Here is a 27377-nt window from a genome sequence, read left to right as displayed (position 1 = left end):
TCTGAAAACCTTGAAGTTCAGGGAAGTGGCTTCTACAGCATAAAATTATGATGTTGTCTTGAGAGAACACTAAGTCCATTCCTGTCCTTTGGATGGATCTTAAATCTGTATTATCCAGACAGATGAGACTTTTTCATAAATGATTTATGTTCTATTTGAAAGTATGAGAAAATAGAAATTTCACAGTTTTCTTAGTAATTCATTGGAGAGTCTTAAAATGTTCATTGTTAGATTTTGGAAGTATGCTTCATATCTACTCACTTCCCTTGGGGATGGGGATGTCTATTAGTTTTTTTTTTTTTAACCTTCCTCCCTTCTGTACACATACCCTCAAAGAGCATTCCACGGACCATCGGGTTTTCCCCAGGTCAAGTTTGATAACTTTATTTCAGAGGCAGCTCAATCACTTTTTTCTTTATGAATCTTCTTAGTCTGATTTTGTGTTCCATTTAAAATAGGAGGTGTGACAATTAAGTTCGTGAACTCATTCTAGAAAAAGCACCACATGCCTCATTGCTGAATATCACTATGGTCACCTTCAAGTACTACACTTGGGAAGCTATGCACCAATGCCAGTCCCTACCTAGTCCACCCATCAAAGCAGTTTGGAACTCTGTTTCTAGAATGACCATCAGAGCTGATGTCGTATTATCCTTGATATCCTGAATGTCATCAAAATGTCTTCCTTTCAATATTTCCTTTATCTTTGGGCAAAAAATAAAAAGTCACTGGGGGCCAGATCAGGAAAGCAGGGAGGGTGTTGAATACAGTTATTTGTTTACTGGCTACAAACTCCCTCACAGACAGTGCTGTGTAAGCTGGTACACCGTCATGATGCCGGAGCTCCTTTGGGGCCATTTCTACCCATAATTTTCTCATGCCAGGTTTTTCAGTTAAGATTTTTCTGTTTCTCTATCAATGTTTATTTGGTCTGCTATGCTTCGCATAGTCAGCTGATGATCCTGTCACACGATTCAATGAATGTTTGCAATGTTTTTGTCACTTCTGCTCATTACTGTTTGTCCTGACCTCTCTGCATCAGTAACACTTTCTCTCCCCTCAGAAAAATGTTTGCTCCATCTGTACACTGCTGTTTTCTTCAGGGCATTATCCTCATAAACTTGGACTAATATGTCCCTGATTTCACTTCCACTCTTGCCAAATTTAACAAGAAATTTAATATTTGTTCATTGCTCTAATTCAAACTCCGGCATTCTCATGACGACAGCTCTGATGGCCATTCCAGAAAAAGTGTTCCAAAATTGCTTTGACTAGGTGCTGGCATCAGTTCATAGCTTCCCAAGGGGAGTACTTCAAAGGTGAACATAGTTATCCTCAGCAATGAGGTATGTAGCACTTTTTCCCTAGGACTAGTTTGTGAACTTAATTGTCAGACCTCATATGTAAAGGTCAAATGCTTTTGCAATGGGCCTGTGCAGCCTTTAATACTAATCCTTCTTTCCCTCTCTTCCCGAAGCTTTGTGTTTTGTTAACTTTATGCCTGCTTTTAATTTCATGATCTACTGTTTATATTTCAGTGGTAAATTGTGCTGGGCTCAGAGAAGTAACTGTGTTATTCTCCACATTTGCTAATTTATGTCAAAATACTTATAGTAATTTTAATTTGAATGCTTAAAATTCCAGAGCACCAACATATTTCCCCATCTCCTTCATATAATAAATGTGTCTGTGCTAACCATAATTCTGTAGTCATTTGGATTGTAAGATATTTGCTTGCTGACTATATGAAACTATTTATGAGGATTTTTTTTCTACTAGATCACAGTACCTAGCATTATAATTTGTGCATAGTATAGGCATCTTTGATAAACTATAAAGACTCAAAAATTAAATTGTGGTGTGGCTTAAATTCAAAACCATCATATAATACATTAAATGGATGATGCTCTGTCAGTTGCACAACGAAATTCAAATGTTTGAGCTTCTATCTTGAAGCTTTTTCCTTTCAAAGAGATGTATTTTTTTATGACTCATTCATGTGGGACACTGGAACCATATGAAGTGGCATTTTTTTTCTATTGTTAAATAGAGTGCAAATGTCAGGACATTAGTAAAGCCTGTAGCTCAGTAAATCCTAAGGTGTCAAAGCTATATCCATTGCAGTTCAGCTTTATTAGGCTGTTTGTGTCATAAGAGCAGATGATTTTAGCTGAAGTACATAGCAAAAAGGGAAATTGGACACATGGCTGACAATCAAATCTAAGAATGTCTTGAAATACAGCTTTGAGCATGTCATGTGCAGTAGAAGCGGGTGGAACTACTGCAATAGGTCAAGGATTGACTACTCCTGACTTTGAGTTACATATTTTACCACAGCACCTAATACTTTACTGTTTATATTCCTGCATCAGACCAAAATTGTTAACCTATTAAGGGATAGCGAGTGTGGTTTATTCTCTTTGTATTCCCAATGCTGATTACAGGGTCTAATACATAGAATCAATGTGTGTTTACTGAACAGAAAATTGTACAAGCTAGATAACTAAAAATCCTTCCTGACATTTGCTTCTCCCTCACCTTCATAACTAATCCATCACTTAATCTTTCTTACCACTTAAATATTGTTTTAGAGCCACTCATTTCTCTTCATCTCTTCCACCACAGTCCCTATTATCTCAGTCCAATTTACTATCACCTTTCAGAGCCTTTTACTTGGATCCCTGCAGTGGCTTGCTGACTGGTCTTCTCCCACTACACTGCTCCCTCTTTAGTACCTTCTCTGCATTACAGCCAGAATGTCCTTTTAACAACACAACCCCTCCAAAGACTTTTTGCTGTCCTTTTGTTATAATAACAAGTCATCATCATCATCATCACCATCACCATCATATTGACAGTATCTTTAACTGAGGCATACAAATAGGGTGACAATGTCGTTTATCATTCATACTGAAACATGTTTTAATGTAAAGCGGACACCACTAATAATCATGCAGGACGACATGGAAACAGTGTGCTTGCCCTTCCTGCCTCCAAGGCTCTGCAGAATCTGGGTCCTGCTCATCCTGCTTCCCTTCAATCTCTCTCACCTGCAGTAAGCCTTGTTTTTCAGACTTGTACTTCACCGTGTTTGCTCCCATCACAGGGCCTTTCCACATCTTTCTATGTGTTTTGACCCCTACTGATAATTTAGATCCCAGCTTCGACATTCCATATCATTTGACTGGCTTACATCTCCATAATATAAGTTCTTATCACACTAACAGATGGCAATTTTATATTTATTTATTTGAATAAATAAATGAATACTAGTAGGAGGTTGCTAATATATTATCAATAAATCAATTATAATGAAATATAGTGTTCAGCACAATGGCAAAAGAAACTCTACTGTATATTTAAATTTACATATTCAGTTTATATGCTACAGTCTAATGTGCAACTAGTCTCAATTTTAACATTGCTAATACGCTATTTAGTGTTTAATTTATTAAATATACAGTAACTTAATTAAAAGTTCAGCTTAGTAACTTCACAAATAAATTACCAAAAATTTGAAGTTAGATATGAACTCTTGAGAAAGTTTCCTTACTGAGAAATCTGTGACATTTAGAGTCAAAATATATAGAATTTGTGGGTTCTAGAGCCAGATTATCTGGGTTAAATCATGACTTCATCACTTACTGGCTGGGTACCCTTGAGCAAGTTATTTAAATTCTCCATACCTATTTACCCATCTGTAAAATTGGTATAACAATGGCATCTATTTTGTAAGGCTTTTGTGAGAAATTAATACACATAAAGCACTTAAAGTAGTTTCCAGCATATAGTAAATATTCAGTAAGTACTAGCTATTGCTGTTATTTGTGTTATTATATGTATTCATTCAGCAAGTATCTACTGTATTTATTATCTACTTTGTTTCTAATATTCTATGTGCTATGAATTTAGAAGTGAACAAGAGATGTACTGAGAAATAACTCATAAATATTTTAATTTTAAAATCTGATAAATATTGTGAATGCAATAAGTATAACTTATTAGGGCATATGGGGAGGGGGCTTTAGTTAAACTGAAGGGATAGAATAAATCAGCATGGACAGAACATCCTAGGTAGAGGAAATAGCAAGTACAGAGACCCCTAGGTAGATGTCTTAGTTCATTTTCTGCTCCTGGAACAGAATATGACAGACTGGGTGATTTATAGATGATAGAAATTTATTTGATTAACGGTTCTGGAACTGGGAAGTCCAAGAACATGGCACTGGCATCAGCAAGATCCTTCACACTGCATCATCCCATGGTAGACGTCAGAAGCATAAGGGAGTGCATGAGACAGAGGGAGGGTGGGATCTCAACTTATCCTTTTTTATTAGGAGCCCACTTCCTGGTAATTAACCCACTCCTACAATACTGGCATTAATCCATTTATGAGAGTAGAGCCACATGATATAATCACCTTCGTAGTACTGTTACAATGGCAATTAAATTTCAACATGAGTTTTGGATGGAACATCCAAGCCATAGCAGTAAAAAAGAGCTTAGCCTGGGTTTAAGTGTGGAAGAAGCCAAGTGCCGAGTGTACCTGAAGTGCTGTGTGTGAGAAGAGGGAAAGAAGCCTATAATATAGATAGGAAGCAGGTTATGCAGGTGGACCTTGGAAAATTTTTGTAGAAAAATGAGCAGCTACCCAATTCTATTTATTTTGCTGATGAAGAAATAAACACCCATATATCCTGAATCATGTAGCTAATTATTGCTACATGACCCTGCAGTTATCATACCTGTTAATCTTACTTATCCTACCTTTAAAAAAAAAACTAATGAAGACCAAGTGCAGTGGTTCATGCCTATAATCCCAGCACTTTGGGAGGCTGAGGCAAAAAAGATTGCTTGAGCCCAGGAGTTCAAGACCAGCCTGGGCAACATAGTTAGAACTTGTCTCTAAAAAAAAAAAAATGGGTTTGGTGGAATGGTGGCAGCACATGCCTGTAGTTTCCAGCTACTCAGGAGGCTGAGGCAAAAGGATCACATGAACCCAGGAAGTTGAGGCTGCGATGAGCTGTGATCATGCCACTGTGTTCCAGCCTAGGCACTAGATTGAGCCCCTGCTTTAAAAAAAAAAAGAAACACCAAAAACCAAATGAGATTTCTTTTTAACCATACAAAGAAGTAAAGTTTGACCTGCTCTTCTTAAACTACCCTGTTACATATGTCTCTATCACTCTCCTGTCCCCTAGAGAGCAACTCTTATCCTGACCTCTAACACCATAGATGAGTTTTGTCTAGTTCTGAACTTTTATTAACTTTTGAATGGAAGCATATGCTGTAACTTCTTTTTTCTGTCTGACTTCTTTCAGCATTATGTCTGTGAGATTTATTCATGCTGTTATGTGTAGCAGTGTTTGGATCATTCTTTTTTTTTTTTGAGTTGGAGTCTCACTCTGTCACCCAGACTGGAGTGCAACGGCCGCTCCCGGCCACCGCAGCCTCGACCTGCTGGGCTCCGGCGATCCTTCTACCTCATCCTTCCAAGTAGCCGGAATTGCAGGCATGCGCTACCACGCCCGACTGATTTTTTTTGATTTATTGTAGAGATGAGGTCTTGCTGCCCAGGCGGGTCTCGAACCCGCGGGCTCAGGCAATCCACTCACCTCAGCCTCCCAAAGGCGCGGGATTACAGGCTGAGCCACCGAGCCCGGCTGGATCATTCTTGTTGCTGTATAGTATTCCATTATGTGAATATACCACAGGTTCCCTTTTTTATATCCCATAGAATGTTACTAAAAGAGACCATTTGTGTGTGTGTGTGTGTGTGTGTGTGTGAAAAGCTATATTGTGATTCATGTGATTTATGTATGTTAATTTTGCTTATCTTAGCTTTATAAAACCACTTGAAGATTATATGAGGAAATTTCTCTTTTATAGCCTACAGACGCTTCATTGTTATTTTGAAAACAGATTGTGTAGTTAAAACCAAAGGCTTGTAAAAGCAGGGATTACAAGGTATATCCCTTTGATAAGCTAGTATTGATCAGAAGTAGAAATGACTTGGATTAATCTGTCCGATGCTTTTGAATGATGTTGTCATTATACTTTATCTTTGCTTTTTAATATAAGGTTTAAATAGTTGATTTATTAATTGGTTAAATGTCATTTTTCATGTATTTCATTCTGTTTTTTTTTCTTAATATATTTCAGATGATGTCGCACCATATTTTAAAACAGAGCCAGGCCTACCACAGATTCACCTGGAAGGGAATCGCCTTGTTCTCACTTGCCTTGCTGAAGGAAGCTGGCCTTTGGAATTCAAGTGGCTGCGCAATGACAGTGAGCTTACCACCTACAGCAGCGAATATAAGTAATTGATTGCTTGAAAATCAGATTCCATTTCAATTGATGTGTTTGGAATACTTGCCTTATAGGCCATAATAGCACAATGAGTGAAAATATTGGACTGAATTTCTAATGCATTTAAGATAAAAAAGATAAAGTTGAATATGTAATTAGAATATGATTTGCTATTCTTGTATAGGTAGTATTTACACATAGAAAATCTATCAATATATTTGTAAAAGTAAGCCTGTTAGTGAAACTACCAGACCAAAAAAAAAGCTATAGTTACAGAGGAATGCACATAGCTTTAATAGGATAAATTTGCTTTCTTGCGGCAATAGTCCCACCCACAAATATTATTCCTACTTCATGAACATAGATGTTTAAACAGACATCTTTAGGTTGGTAGCTTCGGGATCTCTGACTATTCAACAAAATTCTTTCCTCGCTAAATAGTCAAGTCGAATTGGGATAGGAAAGGATGGAACCATGGAGAATGGGCATGAGTATAGCATCTATATTCAGCAGCAAAAAACAGAATATTGAACTCCTGCCTTGTGTCCAGTCCCAATGGTAAGCACTGGGGATACAAAGAACATGGCGTGGACATAGTGTGGGGATGGAGCACATAGGTTGAAATTGGGGCACAGATAGAGATCAGGGGCATTCTGAGGTGTGACTTTATACAGAAGCAGCAGTGCTGCCTTTCAAGCCTCAGTATCTTAACAGTGCTTGAGAACTTTTCAGGTTTGTACTTTGTCAGGATTATTATAGTAGATGCTATAGTTCCATGTAGGATGGAAAGCTAGTGGGCCTGAAAAGTTCAGGAGGCTCCAAAGTCAGCAAATTCAGCAATACCATGTTCTTCTTTAAATGAAATAAGAAAGAATTGGCTGTAAAGAGGGTTTTGAATGGAATAATAAATTTCTCACCATGGGGCATCCACTCATTCTCTTTATCTCAGAGGCAGTAATATAGTGATCCCTGAACTACATTCAGCCTGTCCAGAATGTGTGTGTGTGTGTGTGTGTGTGTGTGTGTGTGTGTGTGTATTGGTGTATGTGTAATATGTATTGTATGTATATTGGTGTATGTTTGAAAACTCAATTAAAAATATATGGGGGTGCCAAAAAATGTATATACATTTTAAGTGATATTATCAATGTATTACTTTTCCAAGTTGAATGTGTAGTATGATGGTTGCTCAAAAGATAGCGTTAATAAAATGAATACTAGCATCACCTTGTGACAGGCAGGACAGTCAGAGAAAATGGCAGAAGCATGGTTGTCATTCAGGAGCACAAGACCATTTTGAAATGGTACTTGAAATTCAAGAACATTGTGGAAGTACAATGACAATGGAGGTGTGAGTCTGCAACAGAACCTCCCACACACCTAACAAGTTGCATGCATTTGTGCTAAGTTTGAGATGCATGGTACTGTGTGTGATGGGCACAGGGGAAGATCTGGGAAGCCTTGCACAGCAACCAGTCCTGCTTCTTCTGCTATGGTGTTGGAACAGCTTACTTCTCCTCACCACAGAAGTCTACCAAACAATGTGCATATAAGACAGAGGTTAGAAGAATACGACATATTTTTAAAACTGCAAAATGGAAAATTTTCATCCAAAGATTATTACATGCACTGAATGAAGATGACCATGATCAAAGGGTGCAGTATTAGGAGTGGTTCCAAAACATGGTAAGAGAGGGTGAGGAGTTTGTGGGGAAAATGGTTTGGCCTGATGAAGCACAGCTTAATTTGAACAGAATAGTGAACCAACATAATTGTGTATACTGTTGGGCTCCCGAAAATCCACACATTTATGTGGAAAAAGAAGTCAATTCACCAAGTCTCAGTGTCTGGTGTGGACTGTTATTAAGGGAACTAATTTGACCATTCTATGTTGAAGGTACTGTTACTGGTCAGGTGTACCTAGATATGCTGTGCACATTCATTTTACCTGCAGTGTGTACACTTTTTTGGAAATTATTGATTTTGCTTCCAACAAGATGATGCCCCACTGCATCTCCATCTAGATGAGAGAGCTTACTTCAGTGAGAATTTGCCAGGACAATGGATACGACAAAGAGGTACAGTTGAGTTTCCCCATGCATTCTGGACTTAACACCCCTTGACTTCTACCTATGGGGGACCTTAAAGGATGTAGTTTTCCATAGAAAACTGGTACGCTGGCAGTACTTTGGGAAGAAACTGAAATGGCAAGAACAGAGATACAAGTGGACACTTTGGTCAATGTTGCTCAAGCAGTAGTTCAACATGATCAGAAGTGTCTAGATGCTGATGTAACCACTTTGAACAACTCTTATAATTGCAGGAGTCAAACATGACTTGTATTCATCTTTTGTTATTGGTATATATATTGAGTTTTATAATTTTAATACAGTTTTTTCCTTTCTTAAAATGTGTATACATTTTTTGCCACCCTGTGTATATGGGAATACATACAGCATATTTTCTTTTATTGATTACTCACATTTGACAATTGTAAGATTCTATATAAAAACTCTGCTTTCTAGCTTCTGTAGACCAGTCAGAAGGCCTGGCCCTGCAGGTCTGCAGCCATACACAGGAGCAAGTGGCTCAGAGGAACTGTCCCCACCAAAGGCATAGACACTCCCTGGTTCTCTTCAGTGCTCTCTGGCCTTTTTCTTCCTTGAGCATCACACTTATTCTGCTTACTTCTATTGTCCACTTTTCCTTTAGGCATGTGAGTGTGTGACCTCTTACATTATTAGGCCTGTCCTGTCAGAGTGTCTGCTTTTAGGGGAGCAATTTATCATAATAGATCACAGCACATTGAAATGAAACAGTCCTAGATTGGAATCCCAGCTCTATTACATATTAGCGTTAGTGCTATAACCTTGGGCAGGCAGTTCATGAGTCCTATTGCAAGTTTAAACACATACTGAAGTATCTGCAAAATGAGAATGATCACACTTCATTTGGGGTGTTGTAAGCTTTAAAAGGCTCTAATGAATGTAAAACAGCATATTTTCTGGCACATAAACACTCTTTTAATAAATCTGAGGCAACACCATACATTATCATGTGATATTATTATGGGACTTGGTTTGTTAGGACGACGTAGGGAAGCAAATTTTTTTAAAGACTGTACTTAGAAATGAGAACCACGTATGAGTGATAGGCTTTGATGACAGAAGGCTTGAGTTTAAGTACTTGCTATTCAACTTATTTATGTGAATTTGGACAAGTTATCTAACCTTTTTGATTTTTCTTTTTTCATCTGTAAAATTAGTATAATAAAGGCTACCTCATAGGGATCTTATATAAATTAAATGACATACTGCTTTGAGTGTCCCACAAAAAAATGAATGGGGAGTTTCAAAAGAACCCAGATTGTCCTTCCTAATAAAAAGTAGTAGTGATGTGTATAATCTATAATGGTGGCCTTCAAACTGAGGTATATACCATGTATAGTGGGAAAGGACTTGTTTTCTAGATCTTCAGTTTCCATCTGGATATTTTCTAAAATAGAACTTCCCTAGATTATGCCTTTGTCTAGACACCAAGCCATTTCTCTGTTCCTTACTACCCATAATAGTGATTTTTTTTTCTTCACTTCACAAAAGGAATGCATTCCTCTCTCTTACCTGAGTCTTCTTTTGAAATTATATCTTGGTGATACAAGAGTGAAAAGAACATATCAAAGTTCTAACAGTTAAAGAACTTTTTCCTTTTTAAGTGGGTAACATGGGTCTCAAAATCATGATATTATTTGCATTTCTTTGAATAAACAGTCTCCAACTTACGGTGGTTCGACATAACAATGTTTCAGCTTCACAGTATGAAACCATTCTGTTTTTCACTTTTGGTACAGTATTTAATAAATTACATGAGGTATCTAACACATTATTTTAAAATAGACTTTGTGCTAGATGAGTTTGCCCAGCTGTAGGCTAATGTATGAGGGGGGACCCAAAAAACCCCAGAGTTTATTTATTAAAAATTGTGTATTTATTCTTTCATGTTTAAATTTTAGTTACCTTCAAAGTACTCTCCATTTAGTGCAATATGCCTGTCAAGATGCTTTTCCACTGCTCGGAACAGATTTTGAACTTGTCAATTGTGAGGCCTTTTAGTGCTTCTGCCATTTTTTGTTTTCACCTTTTTCACATTGGGAAAACATTTCCCTTTGAGGACTTTTTTCATCTGGGGAAATAAAAAAAAGTCACTCAGGGTGTGATCAGGTGAATAGGAAGGGTAGGGCATGAACGTCATACCTTTTTTTGGTCATTAACTACTGAACACTCAGCACTATGTGGGCAGGCGCACTCCTAAATCACCCATTATGAAATGGGCAAGCATGTTGAAAGACTCTCCCCACCCCAAAATTTACTGAAACCAAATGCAGCCTCTCACAACAACACTAGCTGATACACTGATGCCAATGGGTTCCTAGAACACTTACCTAGTGGGAAGAGCCTGTACTACAAAGGGCCCACTCTCCAAAAGATAATTCCAGGTTTTTGTGGGTTCCTCCTCGTAAGTGTTCTGAGCATGTAGGCTAAGCTATAATGTTTGGTGGTTAGGTGTATTGAATTTATTTTCAACTTATGATATTTTCAACTTATAATGAGTTTATTGGGAAATAACACTGTCATAAGTTGAGGAGCATCTGTTTTCAAAATCGTTATGTGGCAGTTTTATTTTTAAATGCCAAAATGTACAATATACCCTTATTATATATGCAACTACTGAAACATGTAAGGCAGTTTTGCTGTCAACTTGAAAACGCAGGAAGAGGTAGAACTGTTTTTGCAGTGCTGCTTTCAAAAGAAAATTTACCTGTTCATTTAAAACACCCCATAGATAATCCAGAAGAAGACAAAACATTACTGGATGTATTGAAGCAAGAGTGAAGGAGTGACTCATTATATATGGGCTATTAAAATAAGGTGGATGCTTCACTACTAGTTCAGTGGAAACGTGATAAGAAAAAATGGTTTATTCTGAAGCAAGAATCATTTGGGGTAAATGTGATGAATTATATTATGTTTACTGAGGGGCTCCGACACAGATTAATTATCAAGGATTCATCATATTTGGTCATTATTTTTTTCTTCAAGATATGAAATTTGTCTAAAAATCTTATGGCTATTTTAAAAAATTGCTCTTTCATCTCCTTCTTTTCAGTAAGTACCTTCAGCTGTCATGTGTTAACCTTCATGAGAGCTTTCTAAATTTCAGATTGAAAAACATAGATACTTTATGAAAATGGTGGCTGTTTCCTACCTAACAGTGACTTCTCTATTTTTACCTGCTTTGGTGTCAGTTATGAAATTGCTAGCCCTATAAAGAGCAAATAATATAAATTTGCCTTTTCCAGCTTTTACTAAAAGTAGCATTTTCTTTGCTGTGTGTGTGACAAACTGCATAGTGAATTTCAGTGAGTTTCAAATGTCATATTTCCTATTGGTACTTGTATCTACATTTAGGAACAGGTGACTGCATTGGCAAATTGATAGTAAGCCAATAGTTAAACCAAGTTTCCATAGATGTCTTAGATGGATTTGAATCTATTTTTTTTCAGAAAGCATTTACTCTAAATTATTTTCTGCTTTGGGGTTAAAAAAAATCAGTTGAAATTATATTCAGTACACACACACATGCATGCTGACAATTTCTTAATGACAGGCACAATATTTATTTTTATAGCAAGAGGAGTAATTATATACTCTAAACTGCTAATAAATTTTATAATTTTCTTATGTGACCTGTCTCTGTGGTTCAATTTCTGTAACAATATATAAACAGAATTTGATGGATGTTTATTCTTGTTTTATTTCAGTAAAAGTAGAAATGGTTAAAAGAAAAGTTATTTCCTCTTATGTTTTATAAAAAAGCAAACAAATTTCACAGTATCAGTAAAAATGATGAAATACCTGGGAATACCTTTTATAATAAATAAGTGGAACCTACATGAGAAGTATATAACCTCACTGAGAGATATAAAAGAAGGTCGTAGATAGGAAATTTAAATATCGTAAAAATACCAGTTCCCTTGAAATTATCATAGAATTTAACTTAATATCAATGAGATTTTTAAGAAAATATTAATAGTATATTGTAATAAAAATGCCAGTGGGATTTTTTGGAGGGTAACTTAACTGATGAAATTGTTCTAAATCTCATCTAGATGTATAAATACAGAATACCAACAAAATTTTAAAACATTGGATAAGTAATGGGGAAGAGTTTTCCTTTCTAGGAGTTAAGGCATATTAGAATGCTACAATAATTAAATGACATGTTAGTGGTATAAAAATAAAAATATTCTACAGGAGAATTTTGAGCTATACCATGATGTACATAAAAATATGTATAATTAAATAAGCTCTCAAACTAATGGCAAAAAAACTAATTATCTGGAAAAATATTTAACATAGATCTTCATTAAACACTAGGATAAATTTAGATGCGTTGAAGAGGTTAATTTAAAAATGGAACCGTTAGAAAAAGGGACTATTTGAATAATCTCAAAGTATATCAGGACTAAATATAAAAATACTGAAAAAATTCACCAAAAAATAGATCACAGACAAATTTACAAAAATATACTAATTTTGTGTAAAGTATGCAAAATTATATGGTGTCTGTATGCTTAAATAATATAATAAGTTAAAAGGCAAGCAACAAACCAGGAAAATATTTGCAACAAATCAGACAGCTATTTCTCTAACAGCCTTAGATTCTCTGATAATAGTGCCTGAGACAAAGGTTACACATGATTCTTTATTTAGGTCTGCAGTCCCAGGTAGCAAGTGTAAAGACAGGGACAATGAAATAGGGAGGAAGGAAAAACCAGTATGAGGATGCATTATCAAGTTGGTGATCATTGTAAGTGGCTGAAACTCAATCTTGCTTGGAACTTCTGAAATGCATCTCAGAAATGTCTATCCTAAAGGGTGAAAGAGGCAAATATTTATCATCTCCCATATTTGATTGATAAAGTTTAGCCCCATAGTCATTAGCTTCCATTTCTAATTAGCTCAAACATTAGTGTGCAGTGAACCATTCTGGCTGCGGTGCCAGAGAATCCCCAGAAAAAGCAATAAATATGAGCTAAGAGTTGAGGCAAGGTGATGCCGATTGCACCAGCCTAAAGCCACTTAAGGCTGCTGGGAACTGTTGACCATGGCAGTGGCCTAAGGGAAACGTGGAGCCAAAAGGATTTTTTAAATGGAGCACAAGAAGATCAAGTTGAGTCCATTTCTCGAACCCTCAGTGTTACCTGTACCTGCTGTTAAGTCCAATCCATCAAAGAGTCCCCTCCCAGAAGATAGTCAGCTGTAGTTTCTAGCAAAGACTTTATTCAGGAGGGTTAATGGAACAAGCTATTTTCCTTATTATTTGAGCAAATCTCAAGGTTATAACTGACATTTATTTTATCCTTCTTCTCTATCCCATGCTAGTTTTGCCAAACTCTCAACTAGTTCTTCGGCTGGTCTAATTTGCTTGCTGCTAGGATGACCCAACCTTTGTCTTTGCTTTTAGTTGCCTTGCTTTTGTTGGGCCATGGGTGTAACTGTAACAGGTCTTTGAAGCATTAACAGATACCTTGGTGAAGTCCCTCTTCCTTGCTTCTACTGTATGGCCCCACACCTAGTGTCTTAGGGTTATTTACTTCCATCAATATAGTTATTCCTTTCTTTATTCACTAGCCCACTGGCATGAAGTGACCAGGGTGAATTACAGATTCAAGTTCTCTGGATCTTTTTCTTTATTTCCTGTGGGAAATGTTTCCCCCAAGGTCCCAGACCTATAATCCAAAATAGCCTAGGGTTGGGAAACACAAATAGATTGCCAGGATAGGGACCAATCATATATTGACCCCTTAGTTATGGCCACTGGTTCAATACATATAACACTATCCAGCACTACCAGGTGTTGTTCACCATTCTGTTATCCTATTAGTGTAGTTGCTTCCAGAAGCTGCAATATAGGGCTACTGGATTTCCTGATATAGTGCCTATTTTCATACTTCCTTCAATAAATTCAATGAGCCCTTGATAAATAAAGACAATGATGGGCAGGCTACCATGCTTACAGATTGAGTATTCTGCAAGCCCCTAGATTCTGGTACTGACCAAGTTAATGAGCAGGGAGGGCAAAGGTATATATGGAGAAGAAACTGATTCTGATAAGCATAAGTCACTACATGCCTCCATAGTAGAAGACTTAGATGTAATCAGCCAGTCACAGGTGGCCACTCAATACTATACTGCAGGTTCGGTGTCAGTCTGTACTGTTGGCAAGTTTGGCATCTGGCAGTAGCAAAAGCCAGAAGCTTTGGTGAGGAGGAGCTGATGCTATTGGATCCATTCATAGCTTTAGTCCTTGATGACATATGACCAATTTATGTCATTTCATTTGTTGAGAAGAAATTTAAATGGCATTCACAGTTGAGTCATCCTGTACAGTTGATTGATGAGTGCCTTATCTGAAGTGGATGCTCTCTAGTTATATTAAAAGGTCCACATATTACACCCACTCCTATTGGTCTATTAACATATCACTTTCCTGTTTCTGAATTTCCAGTCATGTTTCTCCCGGCCTCCTTCCAATCAACCAAGTCATTTGTCACTCCCCAAGTGTCTCTTTATATTATTTTTAAATGATTTCCCCCCCCCCCGAAACCTCTCCCTATTCAAAGTTAAAGACTAAAGATACTACTTGCAGCTCTGTCTACTTGGAAGGATATTCCTTCACTATGCTCCTTTTGGCTACCCAAGAGTAAGGCTGTAGAGTGGCATTTCCATTTTTGGCATCAAGGTGATTCATGTATAAACTTAGGCCTGATAATTCCCTCACAATGGTTATCTCCAGTTGCATATTTTCTTAATACTCATGGTCAAGTCTTTAGTTTGTATTAAGCATACTAGAAGTTGTTTTTCAGTGCATGTAGTTCCCTTTTCTAGAAGGCATAATCTTGTTCCAGAACCTTAAGGATCTGTGCTTAACTCTCCTTTTGGGTTACTAGAGACTTCCACAACAGTCTTATCCACAACAAATATCTCTGGCAACATCAGCTATGCTGGAATATGTGGCTCAAGTAAAGAGCAACTCCAAGAATTGCAGTCTAATTCTGTTACTAAGTCCTCTCTTTCTCTGGGCTTTACTAAAATCTGGCAGTCTGGCCCAAGATAAAGTAACATGGGTCAGATTTAGTGTCTCACCTGAAACAACTGTAAAACTAAACAAAAGATATAAAAAATTATTTTTTAAAACCTGCACATCATTCAATAAAAGATTGTGATCCCCGAGAAATGGAAGAAAAACAAGCCTCATGATTGCCCACAACTTACTACCTTGAGAGAATTTTTAGGTTGTGACACAGAGAAGGAAAGCCTAGACAAAACCTAGAGGACTTTCTGAATTGAAGAGTGTTGAGAGTTTGCAAAGATCAAGCAGCTAGATTTCTCAGGGAGGAATACTGGAAAGGAGAGAGTTGCACAGAGAAATAACTCTGGAGACCTCCAGAGAGTCTTCCTCCAGTATTTGGCAGAATATTCATCAACTCATTTATGTGCGAAAACCACCCCAGGCCAGGGAAAGAACTACCCAAGAGGATTAGAGGTGATAGTTCCCTGTGCTTACACAGGATTGAGTAGGGTATTTGTCACACCAGCCATACAGAAAAACCTCATGATTCATGGGTTTATTGGATAGAGTATGCAGAATCGTCTTGGGTCCATGGTGGGGATTTATTAGCCCTAGACCAAATCCTGCTCTGGTTCTGCCTAACAAGTCTTTAAAAGCAAGACCTAAAAGGATGAAACTATTTCCAAGTATCTTCACAGTATTAAAGACCAAAACTCAAGTATATTTACAGGAATGCAAAAATATCTAGCACCCAACAAGATGAAAGTCATCTTAAATCTAATCAAAGGTTATCAGGCATGAATTGAGTCAGAAAAGCATGAGGAGAAAAATCAATTGATTGAAACCAAGCCAAAACAAATACCAGTGTTAAAATCAGCAGAGAAAGACCATGAAACAGTTATAATTGTGTTTTATGTGATCAAAGTTAGAGACATAAAAAATTGATGAGACAGAAATAAAACATCTGAAGATAAAAACTATAATGTCTGAGATAAAAACACACACTGGATGGAACCATGAGGAGGCAATAGAACTATTTAAAAAGCAGCTAGAAAAAATAAAATAATGAAAGTACAATAGAACTATTTAAAATAAAAGGCAGATAGAAAAAATAAAATAATGAAAAGAGCATTAGTGAGTTATAGGAAAGCTTCAGGGCATAATAAATTAAATATGTGTGCAATGTGTGGAATTGGAATCCCCAAAGGAAACAAGAAGAAAAATATTTGAAGATGTAATACTGAAAATTTTCTAAATTTGCAAATTCCAACTACTGGATTTACTAGTTAGTGCAATAAGGGAAGAAAAAAAACAAAAGGCATCTAGATTGTAAAGGAGGAAGTAAAGTGACATGGTCATCTGTGTAGAAAATGTGATATCTATTTATAACTGTTAATAAGTGAGGTTAGCAGTGCTACCGGATATAAGATCAATAAATAAGAATCAATTACAGTTCTGTATACTAGCAAAATATCTAAAAATTATATATATGTGTATACACACAGACTATATATATTTAAACTTTAAGATCGCCCCCAAAATCTGAAATACTTAAGAATAAATCTGACAAGGAATGTATAAGATCTTTACCTGAAAACTATAAAACAATGCTGAGAGAAATAAAAGATGTAAACGAATAGGCAGATATACTATACGTTTGAAAACTCAATATTATTAACATGCCTGTTTGTCTCCAACTAATTCCTTGGCTATAAGCTGTAGGCTTGAGATCCTAAGATAAATCACATAGTTAAAATTCATCACTAAGCCATGGAAAAGGTTCTTTACATGCAAAATCTGCTTCAGTCTCTCTATACTTGCTTAGAGGTATCTATTAATTAAGTCAAGAACTCTTTTCTTAGGTGAAACATAGCCAGTTGGTTTTTCACTCTCCAACCAAACTGAGTGTGATTCCCATCTACGTGTTCCTGCAAAGGGCTTAATTCCTCTAGTTGTCCCATTTTGATGTTTAACTTCAGTTTTCCTAACCTTGGTTTGTGTTAATTCTCTTCTACTGATTAACTCTTCATTGATCCTGTCCTCTATGCAGGCTTAGTTTACAAGAACAACATTTGGTTGAGATCTGTAATATTAATGTGGTATGGCCTTATGTTTATATTCCTCTCACAAAGTTGTATGGTATTTGTACTTATTTTGGCCTTAGTGTGACTGCTTTTTTCAACTCTTTGTGGTCATAGCAGATATGATTGTTTCTGGAGAATCTCTGAAGCAGAATTAGCATTAGGCCTTTTTAATTGCTTATTGGAAGTGATTTGGATTTAGATAATTAATCCCTCTTGGTCCTTTTGTCTAGGGATCATTATGGAAGCTAAGCAAAAAACTTTAGATGCAATTCCCAAACTAATCTGTAACATCATTCATTGTTGACAAATGCTTCCAAATGAGACAAATGGAAGCCTTTTAAATTTATGTTTCTAATTCACTTATGGTTATATTGTAATACTTAATAGAGAGTGTAGGTTCTTTTTCCATTATGTCTTGGTATGAAATTTTTTGACTGTGTAGAAACTAGCTTTTGCTTTCATACTTTATGTTTCATTATATCCATGATATAATGACTCCCGTTTTTTATATCCATAGAGAACCTTGCTTTATAAAGAATTAAGTAAATAGACATGCAGTAAAATATTTTTAGCCTTAAAAAAAAATTAGCATCCTCTTTCCCAGAGGTTTCTGAAATTTCTTTCTCATTGACTTAAGAGAGAGTTTAATCCTAGCAATTGATTTGACAGACTGGTTCCAGTTATGAGTCTATGCTTCACTAAATATGGATTTCACATTTACTGCCTCCGACTTGAAAAGGAAAAGTAGGAATAAATGAAGAATGAATGATCTCCAAAGTATTATTTATGTTAGGAGAAATCATGTAACCAGAATTCCAGAAGAGATGGCATAGGAATCTCTCAGCATTAATTCTTAAATCTTTGAATTGACTTTATAACTATTAATGAAGATAAAGTTTAAATGTTGCTATTCATGGTATGGTGGTATGATATTAGTAAAAAGATGTGGAAACTTAGCATATATTGATCCCTGAAGGGCTTATATTCCCCAGATGCATGTTTCTGAAACAACTACCAATTCTGTAGACCCTTAGTCCATCACCACAGGGACCTATTTACTACCCTTCTCAGTTTATTATAAATTTTGAAATAAATAAAATCCAGATCAGATAACTTACACAAATACAGTTTTTTTCATTGGATAGCTTCCATCTTTTCCATAGTGTTTATTTTGGCTTTATACCGATTATTCCAACTCTTTTGAAGGAATTAGGAACATAACCCTCAGCTCACTCAATGACTGGGACCTATTAATGAGCTGTATACAACTCTCTTTTTTTTTTTTTTTCCTGAGTTGGAGTCTCACTCTGTCGCCCAGGCTGGAGTGCTCTGGCATTCCCAGCCACCTCAGCCTTGACCTTCTGGCTCTGGCGATCCTTCCACCTCAGCCTTCCAAGTAGCTGGAACTACAGGCGTGCGCTACCATGCCCAGCTAATTTTTTTATTTATTGTAGAGATGAGGTCTCGCCAAGTTGCCCAGGCGGGACTCGAACTCATGGGCTCAGGCAATCCACTCACCTCAGCCTCCCAAAGCATGGGATTACTAGGCTGAGCCACCAAGCCCAGCCTGTATGCAACTTTCAAATTCCCTCTGTATCTCTTTCTTAACAAATTTTAGTCTGGATTTTTCATTTCATTATTTTGCTTTAGGAAAATACCAGCTATAGACTCATCCTACTTTAGATTATTGTAATTTTTCAAATTTTATATAGGAAATGTATAAAAATACAATTGAAAACAATTATTTATCATTCTGTTCCACAAAAGAGAATTTATCTGCTTCAAAGAAGGCTATAAATGACTTACAGTTATATCTTTTAAACTCTTTTTTCACTTTAAGTATAGACTTTGGGCCAAGATATAAGAGCTTAGTATAGACTTGGTTGTTTATTTTCATGCAAAGTAGATTATTTTCATACCAGCATAAAAATTATAATTGCAGAGAATAGTCTTGTCTGTTAATAAGTAAGGTTAGCAGTGGCATAAAATGGATGTTGATGGACTCCACCTGCCATTGAAAGAGATAAATCTTACATATAATTTTAATAGATTTGGAAATTGCTATGATGTTCCCTGACCACAGAGGGAAAGGTATAAATTTTCTCCTTTATACCGAAGACGTGGTTTGTCACTGGGACATGTATGTTTAGTCATAGAATCTTACAGTTGGAAAGGACTACTCAACAGTAACTATTCGAAAGCTAAATAGTATTTTGTCAGAGGTTTTTAAAATTTGAGTTTTTCATGTTCAGGAAAGCTCCTTATAATAAGCTAAGTTGTCCCAGTTTTTTGGGATTCCTTATCACCTAGTAATTTTTTTTTTGAGTTGGCATCTTCCTCTGTTGCCCAGGCTGGAGTGCAGTGGCACCATCATGGCTCACTGCAGCCTCAACCTCCTGGAATCAACTGATCCTTTTGTCTCAGCTTCTAGAGTAGCTGGGACTATAGGAGTGTGCCACCATGCCCGGCTATTTTTTTTTTTTATTTTAATTTTTTGTGTAGATGAAATCTTGCTGTGTTGCTTAGGCTGATCTCAAACTCCTGGGCTCAAGGAATCATCCCACCTTGGCCTCCCAAAGTGCTGAGTTTACAGGCATGAGCCACCATACCCCACCTAATGATGGTGCTTTATTGGGAAGTCTTAGTGCTTTATTGGGAAGTCTTTTTTTAAAGATACGATTTAATGAGGCGTTATTTAGGTTTTTCTGTGACCATAGTGATTACCTAGTAACTTTGGAGTATATTTAGCCAAAGTTGTTCTGGCTATTTTCTGTGGTGTAGAATTTTGAAGAGTTCTTAAACCTCAGAAACAAAACTTTCTGTAGTGTTAATTGCATAGATATTGGGTTGCTCTCAGTATCACTAGGCAGTCTATAGATTGGGCAGGAACATAGTGAGTCATAGTCACCCCAAGTTCCATCCTGAGAAGATACCGCTGCTGGCACCTCTGAACACTGGATGTCACTGCTTGAGCCACTGCCCGAAGCAATGTGAGGCACTGTAACACTCACACTTTTGCCCTGGTCCAGGGCTCCACTGTGTCCCCACCACCACTGCTATCAGATGAGTTCTCCCTCGGCTCTGTTCCTGGGCATTACCAGCCTCAGATTTAAAAATTCAGGGTATGTTTGTCTACTTGGCCCTGCTGTGTCTGATACCTGGTCCCTGTATAGTCAAGGGTTTGGGAATATCCATAAATTGTCTTTTGAGTCTTTAATTTGAGATAAGCTCTACCTCCACCAAAACTCCTAGGGTGGAAAATTCTCCAAATGTAGGGAAGTGGTCCAGATGCTGGACAGACAAAAACAAAAAAACAAAAAATGTCCACTTCAAGCAATTGTCCATGGGCTGAGATGGACCTGATGCTGATTCCTAGAGAAATTCTAGGGTTGTTCAGTGGTCCACTCAGAGTAGCAGCTCATAACTAAGGCATTCTCCTACTTATCAGATATGGACCTTCAGACTCTTTAGTTTTGTTGGGATTTTGTGTTTGATTTTCTTTGCCATTCCTGATGATAAACTGGCCCTGGAAAACATTCTATTATTCGAGTAGAATTCTTCCTTGATACAATGAATGCAAACATTCTCTGCTGTGTTGATTTGAAATAGGAACAGGCATTTTCTATATTTTTGTGGCATATGGTGCTAAGATTTTATCATATTTTCTTATAAAGAGCCAGGAAAATTTGTCTGCTTAAAAATGTGTGTTTATAAACAATAGACTTACAATGAATATTCCCATCTGTTGAGTGAACATAATTTTTGTAGGACTTCCTGTAATAGGTAGAGGACTTTGCAACTTTTTTGTATTTTTTTCCCTGGTGAGGCATTAGACTTAAAAGATGGTACAAAACAGCATATGCTCAATATTCAATTTTGTCTCTGTTTCTTCCTGTTGCTTGAAAGCAGTGCTATTTTTATGCATTAGTACATAGGATTACTACAAAAATTCATGAGAATTTAATATCTATTTAGCTACTGCAAAAGAGGAAAAAGAATGAACAATTATATAAATATGTTTATCTGTGTAGTTTCGCAACTATGTACTCCCATAACTTGTGCTATTTCTTTTCCAAAAACTTGTGTTGACTTTATTTTAAACTAATCTCAGCACTCCTCTCTATTCTAATTAGAGTATGTAATGGTCAAAGCTGCCCATCCTTCTAGTCTGGATTTATGACTTAAATAAATGCCTTTGACTCTGTCTTCAGTTGGATATTATGCTGATTGGATTCACTAATTAATTTTGTTTAAGATTAACTATTCCTCATAATAGAATAAAATTTTAAGATTAAAGCTCAGCAATATTTTTCCTTTTCATAAGATTTTATTAATCCTGCCATAGAATCTTAAGAAAGTTATCTAAGGGAAAACATACTTTGATTAATATTTACTTAATGTTGAATTACCTGTATTGTCTGAATGTTTTATTCACTTAAAATTATGCCTACCAGTTTATCTTTCAGGTAGCCTAATTGGACATACTTGACTAAAAAGATGAGCAATTAGTTGAATATAAGTGATTCAAGGTATGCTTAGGGTTGAGCAAATAAAGCATACCATACACCTTGTCTTTTACTTGATTTTTAAAGTTTCTCTGATTATACTTTGTATGAGGAAATATTTTTAAACCTTAGATAACTGTAACTAGAACATCTTTTGAAAGAATAACATCTCTGCATTTTCTTTTCCCCTTTTCAGAAAATAGGCTATGGTTTGAGTTCTTTTTCTGTCTAATGATAGACTAGACACCTTTTCATAAATAAAAACCATCCAAGTGTCAAGTTTTACTCTTTTTTTCATTCAAATATGATCTATCTTATTCACTTGTAATGTGCAAATATTCTGTTTTTATTTTTTAATGAGATATTACTGACATACAGAAAGCTGTACATATTAATATATACAATTTGATGAGTTTTGAGAGAAATATACACCGGGGACACTGTCATCATAATGTATGATGTAAACCTCATTATCACCTCTAAAAGTTTTTCCGGCTTTCTTTCTTCTTCTTCTTCTTCTTATTATTATTATTATGTGATAAAAATAAAAGTATATAGCATAAGATCTACCCTCTTAGTAAATTTTTAAATATGCAATACAGTGTTGTTAACTATAGGCACTATACTATGTAGTAAATCTCTGGAACTTACTCATCTTATATAATCAAAATTTTGTGCTCTTTGACTCTTCCCCGTTTCCCCTCCGCTGCATCCCCAGGCAGCCACCATTTCACCCTCCACTTCCATGAGCTTGACTGTTTTTGATTCATTTTGTAAGTTCTGACCATCTGTTTCTGGCTTATTAACTTAGTATAATGCCCTTCAGGTTCATCCATCTTGTTGCAAATGGCAAGATTTTCTTTCTTTTTTTTTAAGGCTGAATGATATTTCATTGTATGTATTTACTACATTTTCTGGGCTTTTTTTTTTTTTGAATTGGAGTTTCACTCTGCCGCCCAGGCTGGATTGCAGTGGCATGCTCCACAACCTTGACCAAGTGGGCTCAGGCAATCCTTCCACCTCAGCCTTCCAAGTAGCTGGAACTTCAAATGCACATCACCACACCCGGTTCATTTTTTTATTTGTTATAGAGATAAGGTTTTGCCAAGTTGCCCAGGCACATTTTCTTTATCCATTCATTTGTCAACAGACTTTTAGGTTGTTTCCATTTCTTGGCTATTGTGAATAATGCACAAATGAACATGGGAATGCAGATATCTCTTTGAGATCCTGATTTCAATTCTTTGTGTATATATCCAGAAGTGGGATTGCGGAGTCATGTGGTAATTGTATATGTGTTTTTTCAAGAAACTTCCATACTGTTTTCTATAGTGGCTGCACCAATTTATATTCCCATGAATAATTGTTCATTTTTCCTCACACCAACATTTGCTGTTTAAAAATTTTTTTTTAATTTTTAATTTTAAAATTGTGGGGTACAATTCAGGGTTAGTTGCACAAATATTCATTGTGCAGTTACCCTTGTTAATGAGATATGCCCCCCTCCTCTCCAGGCAGATTTCCACGTTGCCAATCTCACCTCCCTGCCCCCTCAACCCCCGCAGTTTCCTGCTACTGTCAATCCTTTTCTTACAGTATTACGATAGTTGTTCAAGGTCCTGTGAAAGATCACTCAGTATTATAGACTCTAAGTCCATCCAGGTTGCTGCAAAGTTCATGATTTTGTTCTTCTTTATGACTGCATAATATTCCATTGTGTATATGTACCACATTTTTTTAATACAGTCCTCTTTTGATGGGCAGCATGATTGGTTCTATGTTCTTGCTATTATGAACAATGCTGCAATAAACATATGTGTGCAGGTATCTTTTTCATAGAGTGGTTTGCGTTCTTTTGGGTATATTCCCGGTAGGGGGATGGCGGGGTCATATGGAAGGTCAATTTTTAGAACTTTTAGGAATTGAACATTCTTTTCCACAGAGGCTGTACTAGTTTACACTTCCACCAACAGTGTAGAAGTGTTCCCTTTTCACCACATCCTCTCCAGCATCTGTTATTTTTTGCATTATTGATGATGACCATTCTGACTCTCAGTGTAGTTTTAATTTTCATTTCTTTGATGACTAGTGAGTCTGAACATTTTTTCATGTAGCTGTTGGCTGCTCGTATGTCTTCTTTTGAGAACTGTCTATTCATATATTTTGCCCACTTTGTAATGAGACTGTTGGTTTTTTTCTTTTCAGCACGTTTGAGTTCCTTGTAGATCCTAGATGTTAGGCCTTTGTCAGACATACAGTTGGCAAATATTTTTTCCCAGTCTGTGGGCTGTCTCCCTGCTTTCTTGATGGTTTCTTTGGCTTTGCAGACAGTTGTCAGTTTGATGAGGTCTCACTTGTCTATCTTATCTCCTATGGCATGGGCACTTGGGGTTTTGATCAGGAATTGGATCCGGACACTCTGTAAGAGTGTCTCCAGCATTTTCTAAGGTTCTTATAGTTTGAGGTTTTATGTTTAGGTCTTTGATCCATTTAGAGTTGATTTTTGTGTATGGGGATAGGTAGAGGTCCTGTTTTAGTCTTCTGCATGTGACCGCCAGTTTTCCCAGCACCATTTACTGAATAGGTTCTCCTCTCCCCAGTGGTTGGTGGTGGAGGCTTTGTCAAAGATGAGTTGGTTGAGAAATTTTTTGCTTCTGGAATCACAATTCTATTCCATTGGTCTATATGCCTGTTTTTGTACCAATACCAGGCTGTTTTGATTATTGTAGCTTTATAATAAAGTTTAAAGTCTGGGAGTGTGATACCCCCTGGTTTTTTTGTTTGTTTGTTTTTGGTTTTTTTGCTGAGGATTGTGTTGGCTATTTGTGGTCGTTTATGTTTCCTTATAAATTCCTGTGTTGTTGTTTCTAGGTCTGAGAAGAATGTTGCTGATAATTTGATGGGTATTGCATTAAATCTGTAGATTGCCTTAGGTAGAATGGATATCTTAACAATGTTGATTCTTCCAATCTATGAGCATGGAATATTCCACTTGTTTGTGTCATCTTTGATTTCTTTGAGCAGTGTTTTGTAGTTTTCATTGTAAAGATCTTTCACATCTCTGGTTAGGAAGATGCCAAGGTATTCCATTTTTTTATGTGACTATTGTGAAGGGAATTGTGCTTTTTATTTGTGTTTGTTTATTATTGGTGTATAGAAATGCGATTGTCTTTTGCACATTTATTTTATACCCTGAGACTTTACCAAAGCCCTTTATCAGTGCAAGGAGCTAGTCATCTTTTTTCTCTCTGCTCTTCAGATTGACTAATCTCTATCAGTCCATCTTCAAGTTCACTGATTCTTTTTCTGCAGGCTAAAATCTACTGTTGAATCCCACCAGCAAATTTTTTATTATTTTATTTATTTAAAAATTTAAAATACTAGCTATTCTAACGGTTGTGAGATGATATATCATTGTGATTTTGACTTGCATTTCCCTGATGATTAGGTATATTAAGTACCCTTTTATATATCAGCTTACCATTTTTATGTCTTCTTTGGAGAAATGGCTATTCAGCTTCTTTACCTTTTAAATCTTAGGTTATTTGTTTTTTAGCTACTGAGGTGTTGGAGTTCCTTCTGTATTTAGGATATTAATTCTTTCTTAGGTATATATGGTTTGCTTAAACCTTTCTCTTTATTTGTCAACATGACCTAGAAGACGATTAATACACCATCTGAGATAGATCAGAAGGTGTGGGCACACCTCCTAATCTACCTCACTTCAAGAGATTGTTGTTTACTTGCCTGTGGATTTTAAAACATCCTAAGTTACAAAACTAGCAGTAAACCTGAAACAAGGTTTTTATGGAAACTATGTCTTTTAATTATTTTTTTCTTTTGAAAATATAATAAAATTTTAGATAGACATGGATTTGAAGGATGGTTACTTATAATCACAAGAATGGAAAAGAGAAATGAAATGACTTTTGGTCATTCAAAAAAATTAAAGTTAATGCCAGGGCATATGTGGAGAAGTAATAAAAGCAAATGTATAAATTATGTTGGGAGATGCCCACTCAGATGACTAGAGAGAGGAGTGTCCTGAAGCCATTGCTTTCTTTGCCTTAATGACCTCTATATCTTATCCTGAAAGTGTGTCATTTGAACTTTCATATAGAGTGATACAACACAGACTATTGTCAGGTCCAGGAATAATTTCTAGAATCTGAGATTCTGTAGAAAGAAAAGTATTAATATTTTTAAGGGGCTAGTTTAAATGTGATTACTTTTAATTATTTAACATTTCTCACTCATCCAACCACTCATGAGTAATATCTACTATGTGCATGGCACTGTGCTAGATACCAGATAGGGATACAATGACAAATACAACAGATGGGGATCCTAGCATATAATATTTATAGCCTAGTTGGAGAGACAGATATCAGTGAAATTATCTCAGAAATAAATTGTAATTGTAGCTATTGTCTTGGTTAGGGAAAGATTGCATAGATATTAGGTTACCAAAAATAAAATATTTGTTGAGCACCTACTAGATGAGATGCCACTGCTGTTAGATCTAATAACATCTAATTGTTGAATATAACCATTAACTCTAGATATAAGCATTAACACTTCTTTTTTGGTATTTGACAGGTATATTATTCCATCTTTACAGAAGCTTGATGCTGGGTTTTACCGCTGCGTGGTGCGAAACAGAATGGGAGCTCTCTTGCAAAGAAAATCAGAAGTTCAAGTCGCATGTATGTGTATAGTAAGGAGATCTTCAAATGTTAAAGAACAGAGATAAAGTGTCAGTGGGAAAGAGTGAAAATCACTTTTAACCATTGTAGGAATTGGGATTTTATGTTTGTTTCTATTTAGAATAGACTACTTGCTAAAATCAGTGAGAGATAAGCAACTAGTGTAGCTGGTCTGCTAAGAGGGCTAAGGAGGCAAATGCCACTTTTTTTTTTTTTTTAAAGTTGAAAAGATTAAGGACCCTATAAGGCACTGGGAGGTTTAAAAACTGAATAAGATGCTCTCTGTTTTTTGAATCCGCTGCTGTTTCTTTGTATTATATTTGGAATCAAAATGTTTATAAAATAAAAACTTAAACCCACTTAGGTTCAAGTTTTTCAACTCATTATCCGTTTTTTCTAAGTATGATTTGTGCAGAAATTTTTTTGTTGCATTGCAAAAAAGTATATGAACACTAAATGTCCCAGATGGTATTAATATTATAGTGATTTATTAGTTCTTTAGTGAACACATCCATTTTGGAGAGTGAAACTTTTAAAGTAACTGAAGGAAATATCAAAATGCAGGGAGCTTAAATTTTAATGTAATCTTTATGAGAAACAGAAGAGTGAATTTGACCTGTGCAAAACATTTAGTTCCT

The 27377-nt window shown here is 36.2% G+C and overlaps 1 protein-coding gene across 1 annotated transcript in view; it reads left to right on the top strand.

The window, feature by feature from the left end:
• The first annotated feature begins 6166 nt into the window (after nt 1-6166).
• The window catches only part of SDK1 (sidekick cell adhesion molecule 1), a 619404-nt gene continuing 598193 nt past the window's right edge, over nt 6167-27377 (top strand). The window contains exons 1-2 of the mRNA XM_008068469.1: nt 6167-6322; nt 26633-26739. Of these exons, the coding sequence (XP_008066660.1) occupies nt 26697-26739 (43 nt within the window). The 5' untranslated portion in view covers nt 6167-6322; nt 26633-26696. The remainder of the gene's footprint in view (nt 6323-26632; nt 26740-27377) is intronic.

The sequence above is a fragment of the Carlito syrichta genome, unplaced genomic scaffold, assembly GCF_000164805.1.
Source record: "Carlito syrichta isolate Samal-C Ts95f unplaced genomic scaffold, Tarsius_syrichta-2.0.1 Scaffold311002, whole genome shotgun sequence".
Taxonomy (NCBI): domain Eukaryota; kingdom Metazoa; phylum Chordata; class Mammalia; order Primates; family Tarsiidae; genus Carlito; species Carlito syrichta.
This window is presented reverse-complemented; position numbering and strand designations above follow the sequence as displayed.